The 16600-nt window shown below is 32.1% G+C and overlaps 2 protein-coding genes and 1 long non-coding RNA gene across 4 annotated transcripts; 1 reads left to right on the top strand and 2 right to left on the bottom strand.

The window, feature by feature from the left end:
- Nucleotides 1–489: 489 nt before the first annotated feature.
- LOC145010160 (uncharacterized) lies at nt 490–1358 on the bottom strand. The gene is made up of 3 exons (XM_078968735.1): nt 1084–1358; nt 717–993; nt 490–639 (listed from the first exon to the last, which is right to left on the bottom strand). The coding sequence occupies exons 1-3, from the start codon at nt 1356–1358 to the stop codon at nt 490–492; spliced, it is 702 nt and encodes a 233-aa protein (XP_078824861.1).
- Nucleotides 1359–5230: 3872 nt separating this feature from the next.
- Nucleotides 5231–7555, top strand: LOC145011820 (uncharacterized). Its single transcript, XR_013664283.1, has 2 exons — nt 5231–5924; nt 7227–7555. It is a non-coding gene; the product is annotated as an uncharacterized LOC145011820 (long non-coding RNA).
- Nucleotides 7556–10953: 3398 nt separating this feature from the next.
- On the bottom strand, nt 10954–15837 carry LOC145012784 (Tetratricopeptide repeat (TPR)-like superfamily protein). 2 transcript variants are annotated; one of them, XM_078971580.1, is made up of 17 exons: nt 15443–15837; nt 14888–15060; nt 14585–14689; nt 14220–14320; nt 14056–14134; nt 13663–13674; nt 13493–13558; nt 13151–13219; nt 13008–13064; nt 12840–12917; nt 12626–12723; nt 12484–12529; nt 12250–12365; nt 12063–12171; nt 11512–11565; nt 11362–11421; nt 10954–11279 (listed from the first exon to the last, which is right to left on the bottom strand). In XM_078971580.1, the coding sequence occupies exons 1-17, from the start codon at nt 15723–15725 to the stop codon at nt 11085–11087; spliced, it is 1701 nt and encodes a 566-aa protein (XP_078827706.1). In that variant the 5' UTR covers nt 15726–15837; the 3' UTR covers nt 10954–11084. The 2 variants fall into 2 exon arrangements, with proteins under 2 accessions (XP_078827706.1, XP_078827707.1); XM_078971581.1 differs by having other exon boundaries at nt 15478–15690.
- Nucleotides 15838–16600: the final 763 nt, after the last annotated feature.

Here is a 16600-nt window from a genome sequence, read left to right as displayed (position 1 = left end):
CATTCCTTTTTTTCGACATCAATAGTAAACACCTCGTCCATTTTCCTTGCCTCAAACTTCATCCCCCACAAGATATGACCTACCAATGCCTACATATATAGATGAAAACCGCAAATATCATGACATGTGAAGAGTAAGGTACTAATGTAATTGGATAAATGTACAAACCTTTGCTCAGTCTGGAGCATATTCAACCGTATTCTGATATTTGGACAAACAGAATAACGATTCCATCCTTGTCCGGTTAGTTTCATAGTCACCATCCTTTGCATCACATATATACGAATGTCCTCTGACATGCTTATTATTGGTTTCTTCCGGGCATCCAAAATCACACTATTAAAACTCTCTGAAAAACCATTCTCTACTGACTCACAAGAATTATGAACTCTGAAAAAAAGCCAAAGAACAAGTCTTTGGATCTCTATCCATAAGATGCACAACTGCTTCCAGATTTAATTTTCCAATCTCTTTCATAACTATATTAAATTATGCTTCAGTTGTTGCCTTTCTCGCTTTCCAAAACAGATTTTCAAACTTGGATCCACTAATTTTCTTTCTAAAATTCGCATAGATATGTCTATCACACTGCCTATGTTCGGCTGCTGGAAATACTTCCTTTACTACCTCAATCAAACCCTACATAAGTCACATTAATGTTTGAAATTAGAATAGCAATTAGTACTTTTAGAACATGCACTAGTTTTGAACCATACCTTGTGTTGATCCGAAATTAGAAACAACCCATGTCTATCATTCCGACATTGCAAATCTTCTGAAAGAGTTTCTATGAACCATTTCCAATTCACTTTGTTTTCCATACAAACAACTGCCCAAACAATCGGGAATATTCCATTGTTAGCATCTCTACCCACAACACAAAGAAACTCCCCCTGACAAAAACTTTTCAGAAAACAACCATCCAAGTTAATGATCCTCTTACATCCTCTCCTCCATCCCTCTTTTACTGAAGCAAAATAGATGTATATTTTGCTGAAATAATTCTTACCATCAGACATTGAATCAACACAAATTTTAACTGTGGATCCAGGATTTGATCTTCTAATCTCCTCACCATATTACCATATTCTTGCATAATTTTCAGATATTGTGCCTTCAGCTAGACTCAATGCATACTTCTTGGCTCTCCTACACTGACTCATACTCACATTAATCCCAAAAGCGGTTTTTACCTCCTCTCTAAGCAATTGGACGCTCATCTTTTCATTATTATAAAATTGGTGCTTAAAGTGGGTCCCTATCCATTTGTAAGTCACAATTGATCCGAATTTGAAAATTTTTGCACAATTATGCTCACTGATAAGAGACTTTAACTGAAAAGATTTACCATCACTCATCTAAGAACCCTAAAGCCTAAAAGTACATTTTCCATCACAACATTTGACAAGTAATCGTCTAGTATCATTCTTAACAAAACATAATTGATAACCATTCACGACAGCATAGTTACAAAGCATGTGTTTTAATTGCTTAGGACTCTCAAACCTCATATCTAAAATAGGTTCCTACTCCTTCCAGTTAAGCTTATCATTGAAAATGTTTGGAAATTCAGGATAAACATCTTCATTGTCACCCATGTCTTCTTCGAAAGACTCACCTACACCTGCTTTCTTACCCATGTCTACCTGAATCTCATTACCCTTTATAAAAAAATGAGGCTTCTGATGGTCATCCTCATCGTCATCGACATCCTCATCCTCGTCGTCATCATTGTCGCCATTCACTTCCTCATCGTTTGTGTCACCCAAATCCCGATGCCCTATTGCAACCTCCTTAACCAGTCCTGCACCATCAAGTACTTCTTCCTGTACATTACCAAAAAACTTGTCTTTGTGTTCATCCAACCATTCATGTATGTTACTATTCCCAAAATGGTCTACATACATAGGGAGTATAACACCACATTCATATGCAATTGCTATGAAGTCGTAATAATCGGGGTCATTGCAAATTAGAGTCAAACCTTTTGGAAAATCAATATCAAGTTGGTAGTAATAGAGCTTCTCACACTTTTCCCCAATGAACCTTTTGATGAACGCAACACACCCATCCTTGTCCATTCCTGCGAAATCGATGTCCGAAAACCTCTGAGTAATTCCACCGGTGTAGCGTATGGGGTTTCTGGCGAACATTCCTTGGAAGTGGACATCTAATTGTAAGAATACATGCTCCATGCTTGAGGATTCAGAAGCAGCTCACAAAAAAGGGTTTATCGATGAAGTGTTAAACAGTGGAGGTAAAAGGGTTCTTTTATAAAGCATATACCGACAGTAAGAAGGAAGCGACTAATTAATGACATGGTATTAGATGAAATTCACAGTCAGCATCTGATGTGGTGTTAGTAGAAGAAGGTGGACTTAAAATGACCCGCTAACCCCTTCACAATTGAAATAAGGACTTAATCGACCCGACAAAGAGTAATTCGTTACCTTATTAAGCCATAAAATAAGTTAATTGGCTAAATGAGTAAACCCTAAAAACATTATAGGCCATATACGTCATTTTCCCTAATTTAGAACCCCCTTTGTGAACAGTTCTTCTCTATGATTGGTTGAATTTTTTTCTTTTGGTGGTTTCCTTTAGTTGTTTTTTTTGTCTTTTCTATTGGTCATCATAGTGGTGTCCACGTTCTTTGATGAATTTTGCCCATAATTGCTACGTGTTATTGTCTGCTCCTACCTCCCACAGCTTCCAATTACATTCGGACAATAGATCTACCACCGCCTCAATACGCCTTCTGCTTTGACTTATCATCGATCTCCGATAGCTTTACTTCAGGCATCCCCCCACTTCATTTTCCACTCAGTCTTTCGATTTGCACGTTACATCTTTTCCTCTCACGTATGGCTTCGTTATTCTAGCCCTAATTTGTTTTCTATTTCTATATGAACCGATTTCTCCCCACACCTCCATCGATTCAACGTCGTTGCTCAGCCCATCTTCTGATGGCATCTTCCACACCTGCCAATTCGACAAAGGTACTCCCTCCTGCTGTGGCGCTGCAAGATTGCTCCGCCGCGCTACTAGCCGACGGATGCTCCGTCGATGCATGTGAGGGATTTTGGGGTTGAGAAAAATTGAAGAACAACAGATCGATGGGCTTACTCACAGCCGATTGTTATCCTAGACCTAATTTAGAACCTTTCATTCATTTGTTGTTTTGATTTCTATATTGATTACGAGCCAAAAAGAGAATCCGAAGAGGTCTTTGAGGATTTGGATTGTTGGATATGTGTGTTAGTGTTTGCTTCATATGATTGGTGTGTATGTGTTGAGTACAAACACATATACCAGCAACATTCATCGGATTATGGGGGAAATTTAAGATCGGAAGTTAATAACGGAAATCGAAATCCAAATTCGAGTTCCAAACTATCGATCTTAGGGAGTGATAAAGGGAAGAATGTAGATTTTATGTCAATTAGTTTGCAGAATGATGATGATACCAAGTACAATCTTCAACCAAATCTTCCTATAGTGTTAACAAACACAAACACCTTTCATTTTTTTTGAAGATGTCGATGATCTTGATTTCATTGGTGAGAGATGGAAGAGGAAAAGATGGTAACTGAATCACACCACCACAAACATCATCTCTCACCCTCTCCCTTATCACATCAACAACACCGGTCACCACTACTACTCTACCTTCTCTACCAAATTGCAACTTTTAAGTCGAACAACCATAACCACAAACATCATCTCTCACCCTCTCCCTTATCACATCAACAACACCGATCACCACTACTACTCTACCTTCTCTACCAAATTGCGGCGATTCAGCACCAGTTGAAAAACACCACTCCTGCTCCAAACAGTTATCTTCACCAATTCAACAATTCATATATTTTTTTTCATTCTTTTTATTTGTGTATACAATTGAGCCTCAGAATATCTTATGTAGTTGTGTTTTGTATGTTGTTGGGATGACTTTAGTTTAATTCTTAAACTTTTACATCCAAAATCAGAAAAGGGAACTTTGTTGGTTGAAAACGGTTTTAGAGACAATATAGGCAATCTGAGACTATTTACTTGCAATTAGATGATTTTTGTTACTCTATTTGTATAAATGTTTGTGGTATGGTTGTTATTTTCAATTGTTGTTTTGCCTTTGAAAATGCTATTCGTTTGGTATTTATTTGTTCCATTATAAAAATATATATTAATATTATCTGTTATATGATTGTTTTTTGTTTTTTTGAATATATGCAGGATTATCAACGAATATCCAATGTAGCAACATTTGATTCTTTGGTTAATCTTCAGTTTGAAGAAATTCTTCAACTGTGTAACAATGAGGTAAATTTTTTGGACTTACTATAATTGTATAACATAAACACAGATTGATTATATAAGGAAAGCTGATGAGAATTTTAAAGATCAACTTTTGAGTAATTTGATAGATGTACTGATTTTTTATTAAGGTATTTGTGGGTACTTTATGAAAATTGCACATTTAAAGTAGTGTACTTTATAAAAATTAGTTTTCATGACTTTTTTAAAATGGCACAGGTATTTGTGATGTGGAGGTTTGAAAGATTTTGAAGGGGATGAGAGAGAATGACTGAATGAGCTATTGCTCAGTTAACACAAAATTACAACCGGTGCAATCAAACAACCCAAAAAGGTATCCATTTAAAACTCTAAATTTTCTTTCTGAAGATCTAGAAGAACACGCAAGAGCTTAATATTGTGTTTAATTTGTTGTAAAAACTTACTAGCATTCTATTTTTCAAAGTTTTAATGGAGTTGAGAAACATATAAAGGACATGATGTTTGTATTAATAAAATTCAATTTTTACAATTTTAGGATCATATTGCCCCTACACACTATTTTTATATTAAAAAAAAGACAAAACTTCAAAAATGGTCCCTATGGTTTTCGAAAATATCAAGTTTAGTCCATAAGTTCAAAAAACATCACAGATGGTCCCTGTGGTTTCAAAACTTTTAACAAATGGTCATTTTCTCTAACAACGTTAACATTTGACCGTTAAGTGAATGACATTTCAATCATTTCACTACCACACCATTTATGACGTTTTGTCTTATTTTTTTTAAAAAAGAAAAAAATATATAATTATTTAATATTAAAGGGCCCCACCTCTCTCTCTCTCTCTATATATATATATATATATATATATATATATATATATATATATATATATATATATATCAAAAAGTTGAGTCGTACATCCAGCCGACTCGTTTACCCCATTCCATTCATATAAATAGGTCAGAACCTTAATCGCTTCTCCAATGGATGCTCGATCAATAGGTTTGCATTCGACTGCAAGAGACCCTGAAGATCTATCATTGCTGCTTTTTCCTCTTAATTCATGAATCAATCTTCCTTCAAATTCAGCAACAGCAATTGAGTCGATCAAATAGGTGGAATCTACGAATCGCTCTGGAATCAAGGCCTGTTTGAGTTCATCATCTTCCGCATTGTTCCGATTATCTACAATCGGCAAGATCATCACATCATCACTATCGAATTTTTTCTTCTTCATTCTTCTCAATTGAAACTTGGTCTTCTTCCCACCAAACCATCCATGATGTTCAGTGGCACGAGGTGTGCTAAAACCGTAAACTGTAATTCACCGGAAAATAGAACCAAATGCTTGAAACAGGCGACCATATCAACCAGATAATCAACTGCTAAAATTGAAAGGATGGTGTTTGTAGTGACGAGAGGTGGTCTTTCTCTATATTTGCAATTGAAACGAAGATATCAATCCCAGGTAGATCGGAGAGTCCTTTAGGGTTGTTCTTGGTGGGTTTGAATCTTTCTTTGAGCATAGAGAGTATTTGGATCTGGTAATTGGGCAGAGCTTCAGAAGTTGGTCGAGAAGCCATGAGAGAACTGTGCATCAAAACCCATAAATTGAAAAATTATTGAGGTATTTTGATAGATTCAGATTCCCCCAATTTGTTCTTGACCCTCAAATATTGGTCCCGTCCCCCATGGTGTTTTTTCTTGATTTTCAATGATTTATGTAATTTTTTATCTCCTACAGTGTCGATTTGGGGAAATTGATCATTGACTCTTGCATTTGTTCTGCTTCTCTTCAGTAATGTCTGCTTCAATAATCCCTCCATCGATACCCTCATATCGATCAGACCATGGAGCATGAACAATCACAACCATCCATGGTGTTTTACTCTAGTTAACCTTCTTCACATTAGGCTCTAACCATCGTATTGGTCAGATCCATATCCAAAATCGGTATAGGAACTCAACATGAGGATGTGGACGCCTGAAACAACAAATTTGAAAACAAAAAATTCCCACTTCTTCAGATCATATACTAACAAAATAATGTTGGAAATTTGTAACCTGAAACAACAAATTTGATTGGAAATTGAGTCGGAGGAGTCTTGAAAGAGTATTCAAGGGTTGAACGAGAGAGAGAGAGAGAGGAGAGAGAGACCTTTAGTATTAAATAATTATATTTTTTAAAATAAAGTGTGGTAGTGAAAAGACAGAAATGCCCTTCACTTAACGGCCAAAAGCTAACGGTGTTAGCGAAAATAACCATTTGTTAAAAGTTTTGAAACATAAGGATCATCTGTGAGGTTTTTTGAATTTAGAGACTAAACTTGATATTTTCAAAAACCACAGGGACCATTTTTGAAGTTTTTTCTTAAAAAAAATTCAATTTTTACAGTTTTAATACCGTATTGCCCATGAAGACTGTTTTTATATTAGTAAAAATCAATTTTTATAGTTTTAGGACAATATTGCCACTACACATTGTTTTAATATTAAAAAAATATTTTTTTGCATTTTAGGACCATATTGCCATTGCATACTTTTTATATTAATAAAATTAATTTTTTTTACACTTTTAGGACCATATTATCCCTACATACTGTTATTATATTAATAAAATTCAATTTTTACGGTTTTAGGACTATATTACCCCTACACATTGTTATTATATTAATAAAATTCAATTTTTACAGTTTTGGGATCATATTATCCCTCCACACTATTTTTATTGGGTAGATTTTATGAAATTAATTGCAGCCTAAACTTTGTGATACTTGATTGTAGCCTGATTGCATGTTCTGCAATAAAATATTAAGTTCATCTGATATCCATTTCTTCATTTCTTTGTTAATAAACGATAATTATCCAATTATTGGTTTTTTAATGCCTTTTCTTCATCCAATTTTGATATAATGCTATTCTTGTACAGGTCCTTCAAGGTACAACTTATCGTCTTCAACATCCATTGGTGGGAATTATCAATAGATCTCAAGGTGAAGAGCAAAAATATTTTGCTAACAGTTCTGATTATGGGCATTTCGGCAATAAAATGGTTAACATTTGTAACTCAATAAAATCTTTTTGTTATTTCCAAATCTTTGGCGTCTACCTTGTAAAGCAAAGTTCTTCTTTAGTTAATACTAATTGTATGTAGAGATTAACCAACTAGGTGCGGCCGAGACGACCACTTATCGTCATTTCATTAAACATGATTATTATACTTTTATATTTTTTTATTTGATAGTGGTTTCGACTTAATTATTATTAGTTTTAACTATAATGGATTTAAAATCCCTCGACTTTCAAATGCATCCAAAATATTATCTATTCCTATTTCTATTAGAAAGAAATCAAAATTTTTGGGAATTTGGATAACGTTTGCTATATTTTTTGAAACGATAAATCTAACATACTCTTAAATTACTCATTTGAATTCACATATGTCCATGATAGGACTTGGATCCTCAATCTCAAGGAGGGATGACAACACCGGATACTATTGGACTAGAAACCTTTTGATTCTATATGGATATTGGACTATTATATTTTTGAAGTACAGCTAATAAAATTTCAATGTTTGAAAATAATTATTACACTCTTTAATTATTAGGTGGTCAAATAATTAATTCATTGTTATCTTCAAACCCTTAAAATTCATTATTAGGTTGCTATTAAATTGTGTTATCTATAGCTGTTGCTTGTTCCATGAAAAGGAAAACATAAACACAATTGCGTTCAAATTTTATTATCGATCGATTATGTTGCTTTCTTATTATCTATCTACCAACTGTGTTTGTTATATTTTTATTTATGCATTACTCTTGTTCCAACATACATAAAATGTAGTTTTCTTATGCCACCCGAAATGCAAAACATAAATTTATGTTTTTGTAACTTGTTCCACAAAAAGAAAAATGAATCTATCTATGAAATTGTAAAAATCAATAGATTAATAACTAACAAGGAAAGAAGGGTAGTAGATTAAGAAAAACGGAAATTAAAATATAATTTTGAATTGAAAAAACTGCAAGATTGATCCCTGTGGGATTTAAAAAACTTTGGATAAAATCTAAACAATTTTCAACTTGCATGAAATATCCAAAATCGAGAAATTTCTATGATTTTTGGTTCAAAAAAACTTGAAAAGACGGTTATACTTTTTTACTTTTTTTGTATTTTTTATAATTATTTCAAATATTATTTTAACTTAAAAAAAAAAGTTATCCCCCCAACCCCACCTCTCTCTCTCTCTCTCTCTCTCTCTCTCTCTCTCTCTCTCTCTTTGAAGAACTTCACATCTCGTCTCCATTGGCAACCTCCAAGTCTTGATTTTAAACTCCAACAAACTCACCGGAAAAATCACAGGTAAGCTTGGGAACTATCGTAGTATCAAGAATCTAAAGAGAAATAAAAAACCTACAACATTTAGTCCAAGTCCAACAAACTCACCTTCAAGATTTGACTTGTGTTCCACCAGTTTACCAATTTTAGCACCATAAGAGAAATCAAGAACCTGCAACTTTTAGGCCAACTCCAGTGGCTATGTCGCCTATCGATGTCTCCCAATTAACTTTTAGGCCAACTCCGGTGGCTATGCCGCCTATTGAGAGAGAGAGAGAGAGAGAGAGAGAGAGAGAGAGAGAGAGAGAGAGAGAGAGAGAGAGAGAGAGAGAGAGAGAGAGAGAGCGATGGGGTTGGGGGGATAAAGAACAATGCCAAGATGCACCGTTAGGGTTTCTCTGTTACTCCTTCACTTTTACATATCATTATGTTGGGGTTTGTCTTTGACCGGAACCGTAAGATTCTTTTGAAAAACGATTTGTTGTTGGTTTTTGGATTTTAACTTGGGTAAGCTGATAGAGTAGTGTGTTGTTGAAGGGGAAAGAGGTTTCATTGTGTGTTTATGGAACCGGTGGTGGGGTTCGATCAACATGAGGCTGATCAAAGATAGGGGTATGCCGATGGAGTTGTGGGAAGATCCTTAAAGATGAATAGGAATATATATGGGTTAGGATAGAGAGAGGGGGAAGGGTGGGGGGTACCGATGGAGAGGGTTGGGTGAGATTTTTTTTTTAATTATTTAAATAGCAAAATAAAGAAAGAAAATAGAAAAAAGAAACGGAAAGGGTAAAATCGACTTTCCAAGTGTATCAGGAACCAAAATCATGGAAAAATCTTAGTTTTGGACCTTATATGCAAGTTGAATTTTTTTTAGATCATATCTACAGTTTTTTGAATACCACAAAAACCAATCTTACAACTTTGTCTTTTGAATAAATAATGAATAGAAAAACTGTCGTGGTAAAAATCTAAACAACTTATTTTTTGAGTCTTTAAAGTTGTTTCATTTGACAAATGAAAGAATAATTTATAAATAAGTTTTTTAAAAGCTATTCAAACTAACATTTCAACAAACTTATGGAACGTTTTTTTTAATTCTTCTAAATATATCATTTATTAACTATAAAGAAACTCATTAATTTAAATTCATTTTTTTATGTCATTTTACAATATTTACCATGGAATTTCTCGAGATTTATTTCACAACCGGTTCAATTAAAAAGAAAATAATTAGTGTTTTATTAACGAGACCTTATGTATTTCTTTTCCCATTAAAATTTGTTTAGAATCTATGGTCCAGATGAACAATGATTACAATTATATTGAGAAAATAACAAAACAATGTAAAAGAGAAAATGAAGATAATTTTTTGAAAAAACTAGGACTTAATTACTTAATAATAAATGCATATTCAATATATTAAATTGTTTTTTTTTTCTGCCATTAAGTTAAAATGCTCATAAATAACTTACTAGATTAAATCATGTACTTCACGAAAGTTTCGTGCATCGGCAACACCCGGAGTTTTTAAAAGACTTTCGTGCATCGGTAACACCCGGAGTTTTTAAAAGATGTACAACATGTACGAAAACACATGATCCACCTAGAGGGCCTATTTTTATTTTTATTTTTTTAATACGCATATATGTATATTTATGTAATTGAACAAAAATATAGATGACTAATTAACTCCAAAAGAAATCAAAAAATTGTTTCTTTGTTTATTAGTTCTCTAATAACTAATAACAAAAAACTAAATTGATAATGATGGTTAACATTTTTTTAAGATAATACTTATAGATATCAATTATTAAATTATTAAAACTAAAGTTATTAAAATCATACTTACGGTCCATAATATCATAAGAAAGATTTAATGTATTTACAATGATAGTTATTGAGTACGATATATTGAAGAGTATTAATCATGAACTATGAAGAGCTGATGACCAACTTTGCTTCTAAAAATGATAAAAAAAATATCATGATTCATATAACTATATAAGTTTATATATCGTATTTTCGTTTTTTGTTTTGCTTGTTTTTATAACATTTGTCGATTTATCATCGTATTAACAAAATTTTGCTTACATATATGAAAAAAAATAATATTTGAGGGTACGATTTTATCTTTCACAGAGGGTCAATGGGATGCCACCTTAGAAGTTCAAGAAAAAATATAGATAATAATTAAAAAAAAAAAAACTTGTCCACCAAAAATAAATAAATTAGTTTGCATGTAATCATTAGTGTCATCAATAGTTCCAATAATGACGAGTTACAACTTCATCAACACTTCATAGCATGTGAAATCATTTTATATATAAAAAAAGTGTTGGCATTTATTTCAAAAGTGTGAATACACCAAATTTATACCATGTTAACAATTTTATTCCTATAAAAATAACTAAAATTAAAAAATGTCGTGACATGACATATCAATTACTCATCTTTGGTAAGGCTTTGTGTTATTAGCTTCAACTCGCTTGATCTCATTTTGCACTTCTTCTAAAGTAGGTTTCCTTGAATTTTTCATGCTATTGATTTTAGATGTTTTTAGTAAAGAAGAAAGATGTTTTAGACATGAGAGATACTCCCCCTTTATATCACCAAAATTAGATAACCCCTTCTCACTTCCAAACTACAAAACCATCATTTTCAAAACAGAACATGATATGACATGACAAACTGATATCAATGAGACAAAAATTACAGCTTTTTACCTGTCTGAAAGCGGAAATGCAATCAAGAAGAGCTTTTTCGGCATCCGAATGTACCATTGTCTTCTCAAATGGTAAAATAAAGAAAAATTAGCCAAAAAATAATAACAAAAAAATTATAATTTCCAAAAGGGGGAAGAATTTTAAACTTACGTGTAACTCGGATTTAGTAACTTCGAGTTGGCTTAAAGTATTTAATGCTTGCAACTTTATAACATACAATAAAATAAAAAAATAAAAAAATAAAATATTAATAAATTAAATCATGCACAATTAAAAAAAGAGTAAATTACACAAATAGTCCCTTTGGTTTAGGGTAATTTGCACGTTTGATCCCTAACTTAATCTTTTAACTCGGAAGGTCCCTACTATTTGTTTCTGTTACATACTTGGTCCCTGTCTTACCTAAAAAGACTATTTTACCATTGATTTTTTTAATTATTTAAATAAACACACCCCCAACCCCAACCCCAACCCCACCCCCTCACCTTACCTTACCTTACCTTACCTACCTCACCATTTTTCCATATTTAAATAAGTCTTTTTAAGTAAGATAGGGACCATGCACGTAACAAAAACAAACAGTAGAAATCTTCCGAGTTACAAAAATAAGTTAGGGACCACACATGCAAATTACCCCAAACCATAGGGACCATTCGTGTAATTTACTCTTAAAAAAAAAAAGAAAAAAAGATGTTTAATACCAGTATAAGTAAAGCTGTATGGTGAGAGTGTGTATCTGTCCTAGATACTTCATAAGATTTACGGTTTGCTCCTTGTTTTTTTAATTTATCCAAGACTTGTTGTGCTACTCTGTTATAAGAAAATTAATTAATATATAAATATATAATACAATAATATAATAATAATAATAATTTAGTAATTTCAAACCTTATTGCATTGCATAGAAGATCTTGTGCATTATCAAGTGCTTTAGAAGTATCTTTGTTTATTTGGTTGAAAAGAAGAAGCTCAACCCTAGCTAAGTGAAGCATGTTGGCAGCTATCTGATGTATTAGATGATAATTATCTTATTTTTTTTTTTAATTATTTAATGGTGACTAAAGAATTTTTATTATTATTTAGAAATATAATAAATTGAACATTATAAAACATCATCAAAACCTGAATATGGCCTTCCGGAAGTAACTTTCTCCGGGAAACTAGACATCTAAAACACAAAAAAAATATCAAAAGTCTTAAAAATAAATTTTCACATTTATGAATTTGTTTAAAATTATAAAAAAAGAGAGTTAAGAATATAAACCTTTGTAGGAGTTCTTTTGCTTCATTTAAACTCCCTGATGACTGAAGAATCAATGCAAGGCTTTCAGCTGCAATCACAGTCTCCAAAGAATCCCATCCCTGAATAAATAGCAATGTACTTTCATTCATTCATTTATTTAATTTTTTTTTTCTATATATAAATATAAAATGAATCATTAATTAATTTTCATCAATAAAAAGATCAGAAATAAAACCTTTGATACTTCTATAGCCTGTAAGATCTTTCTCTGTATGTTGACAGCTTCAGTGAGTTTATTGGACTTGATATAAATCTGCAAGGATATATAAATATTATAAAATTACAACACAATATATATATAAATATATTACTTTAAATTATTCCAATTAATATTTATTATAACCTGAACAAGAGTACGTAGTCTTCTTGTGTATAAGAAAGATCCTCCTTGACCTCCTTCCTAAATAATTAAAAAAAAAAAGATGAAAAGAAGAAATAGAAAGAATTTTATATTTTATAATGTAAATAAAATATTATATTATGCACCTTAAGTATCTGAATAGAATCCTTTATGAGGGCTTCAGCGTCTTTTTCATTACCTTGAAGGTCTAACACCTGTAAATCCAATGATAAAAATAAATAGCTCTTAGCTCATTAGCAAGAATTTATATTGTAAACAAAATAATGCATTATATTTATATAAATAATGCAGCAATGTAATGTTTATTTTTCCTTTTTAAAAACTAATTAAACAAGAAAGATGGTTTTTTAAATGGTTTAATTACTACAAAAGATAAAGTTAAGTGACTAAATCAAGATGATGATGATGAAAATACAAGTATTTTACATTATGCAAAAAAAAAAAAAAAAAAAAAAAAGAAAAAGTACCTTCCCTAAATGGTACATGGTCTCTGCATAATCAGCATGACCCTCTCCCAAAACTCGTCTTTTTATCTTTTATATAAAAATAAAAAAAGAGATAATAAATAGATTAATGAAAATTATTAATATAAGACATGAAAAAAAATAAATAAATCATGATGTGAAAAAGATCATACCTTTAAAGCACGCTGCTCATGGAATCACCAACCAAGCATATGAAAAGCAAGAATAATTCTACTCAATTATAACAATAAAAGTTTTGTAATTTTGATGATGTGGCGCTGATGTAATCATATGATGCCTTACTTGAAACAATTTAATTAGATAGTAACAATGTTTAAGCTTTGTTCCAAGGTTGAAAATTCAAAGTTGAGTTGCTATAAATGCAGTTGTTTCAAATTTCAATAAACTTGCCACATCATATATCCAGATTAAAGAAAAACACAGCATTTCACAAGAATTCAATGAAACTTGGTTACTATTTAGTTACATTTGTCTCTTTTCAAAGTAAAAAAAAGTTCATGAAAGCTTGGTTTTCTTTATGATGTTATAATAATATTATTATATACCTCATAGAAAACACGAGCTTTATCCAATTCATTTTTGATAAGATAAAATTGACCAAGATTATGAAGGGCAGCTCCAACCCTACAAAAGATTTTATAAAGGAAAATAAAAAATTATATGAATCTTTTTCAAGAATATTGATTGACATGCATAATGGACAATGTACCTTATGTCATCATGTCCATATGATTCCTCAAGAATACTAATGGCATCCAAGTACAATGGTTCAGCTTTATCAAATGCTTTTTTAACTCTATACAACTCAGCCTGCAATCATATAGGCTATGTACTTTATCTTTTGTCCATAATATCAATGTTTTTTTTTACATTTTTTTACCCATAACAAGCAATATATATAATCTGAAACTTGTAAAATGTTTATCAGTAAAAAAGAAAATAAGTATGTTGCTATTATGGGTGAAAGATGGAAGGAGATTGTTAGTAAGGGTAAGAAGTAAAGTATATTATATGAGTTTCTTGTTTACATATATTGCTATTATATAGTCAAATGTAAATCAGTGAGGGACCCACCAGGTTGTTACATGCAGAAGCAACATGAGGATCCCTTTCCCCAAAACCTTCTTTAGCTTCTTGCAATGCACCCATAAACAACCTCTCTGCATCATCTAATTTTCCCTGAAAGAAAGAGCAAAATATATGGTTGTGTATATGATATAACACAATAGAAAACAATACTTTGAATGAAATTGAAAGCACAACATTGTAACAGAAAGAGAATGAAAATATGAAGTTGTAGTGTAGTATACAGATAAATGAAAGAAGGTATTTCTTGCATTTAGCCCTATTACATATATTGGCACATAAAAATCTTGCCTGTAGAAATAGATCCCTTCCATTGTCAGTGAAGACTCTCCACTTGGATGTATGTATGTTTGATACTACTGATCCATCATCAATTTTGCGTAAGCCACCCAAATCAGTTTCAGTTAATTCAGTTGATGAATCTTCAGCCATGGCAGGGGTCGAACTTAATCCAAGAAATAGGGCTGCATGAACAATTTACTTAATTCTTTGAGAGTTAAGCTTCTCTAGTTTCAAGTAAACAGCATTATAATGGTGTAATAGAAAGAAATGGAAGTAGGATGCTGTAATACACACATAAATGAAAGTATGTTGCTGTTCTAAGGGAATTTCAAAAGGTTGTGCCATACACCAATGGCGTCTTCGAGAAGAATTACAGAACATTCATCAAAAATGACAACATCAATAAACTATAATCGAACATCGTATCATGTAGTGTTTCCGTTAAATTGCACTCGAACCTTTTAGGGAACTACATGTATTGTACAGATACCCTAGAAGGATCCTAAATTTAACTTGAATCCAATGTGTAATTGAGTTTCGCAATTAGTATGGTGGAATATTAACCTGGAAGTAATGCCACTAGGATAGAAGAATCGGACCTCTGTGATTTCTCAAACTTGACGAGAGGCATACGCCAATTACCGGAGATGAACAGGTGATCATGGCAACAAAACCGTGAAAGGTGAAACCTAGCTCCAGCTAGTTTGGCAACACCGGGTTCAACCGCCGCCTTGAGAGCTACTGGTTTGCTGAGCTCAGGTGTAGAGAAGATGGTTCTGATGAAAATGTCTCTAGGTTTTGTTGATAAAAATCTAGATGAAGATGATCGAAGAGCTCGTGAACCCATTTGATTGTCACCGTCGCTCTTCCTAAAATCCTACGATTCGTCGGTAGAAGTGAAGAAGAATCCAATCCGGTAACTCTGTGTGTGTGTTTTCTGGTAAAAGAAAATTGAGTGATTTTTTTTTCTTATGACAATAAATTGAAAACAAGGCACTATATAAGATAATAAGAGTTTTTTTTTTTTTTTTTTTTTTTTTTTTTTTTTTTTTTTTGGGAAATGACTATGGAGGTTAACTAATTATTGGGTTTGTTTTGATTTGATCAACTTTTATTTTTATTTTATTTTATTTTTTTGTATTGCAATATAACATCGAACCTGTGATAGCCGGTAAAAAGGTTATGTTGAACACAAACAACAAGTTCGATAGTATATTGGGTAAAAAAAGGGACCAAATGAGAATAAACTCAACAGTTAGTTACCCTCCTGAGTCATTTTCACTTTACTCATTTACAAAAAAATCTAACGTCATCTCTTGTTCATACTAATGATTTTATGAGATTCATTCTTGTTTCTCTTCAAAACATAGCCCATGAAATAACATTATTCATACATGTAGAACTTTGTAATGCATTTGAATATTTATTTGGGGAATCTTGATTGAGCAAGTGTATTTCATGACTACATTTACATTTCCAATTAAATGATTTATCGTATTATGGATTCTGGACAAGTCTACAAACAAATGGAATCAAAAGTGTTGTGAATTTTGAGTTTACTTGGCTTTAAAATCAAATTCATGGGATAAGATACAACATCAATATGTACAAGATTATGCACCTTTTGCAGGCACATCACCATAATATACCTTGATGTAAACGTTTATGCTGATAAAGATACCTCTTATACTCAGTTATATCCTTTTGTAGAGAGTTGTTTAC

The sequence above is a fragment of the Lactuca saligna genome, chromosome 8 (assembly GCF_052625555.1).
Source record: "Lactuca saligna cultivar CGN05327 chromosome 8, ASM5262555v1, whole genome shotgun sequence".
Taxonomy (NCBI): Eukaryota; Viridiplantae; Streptophyta; class Magnoliopsida; order Asterales; family Asteraceae; genus Lactuca; species Lactuca saligna.
This window is presented reverse-complemented; position numbering and strand designations above follow the sequence as displayed.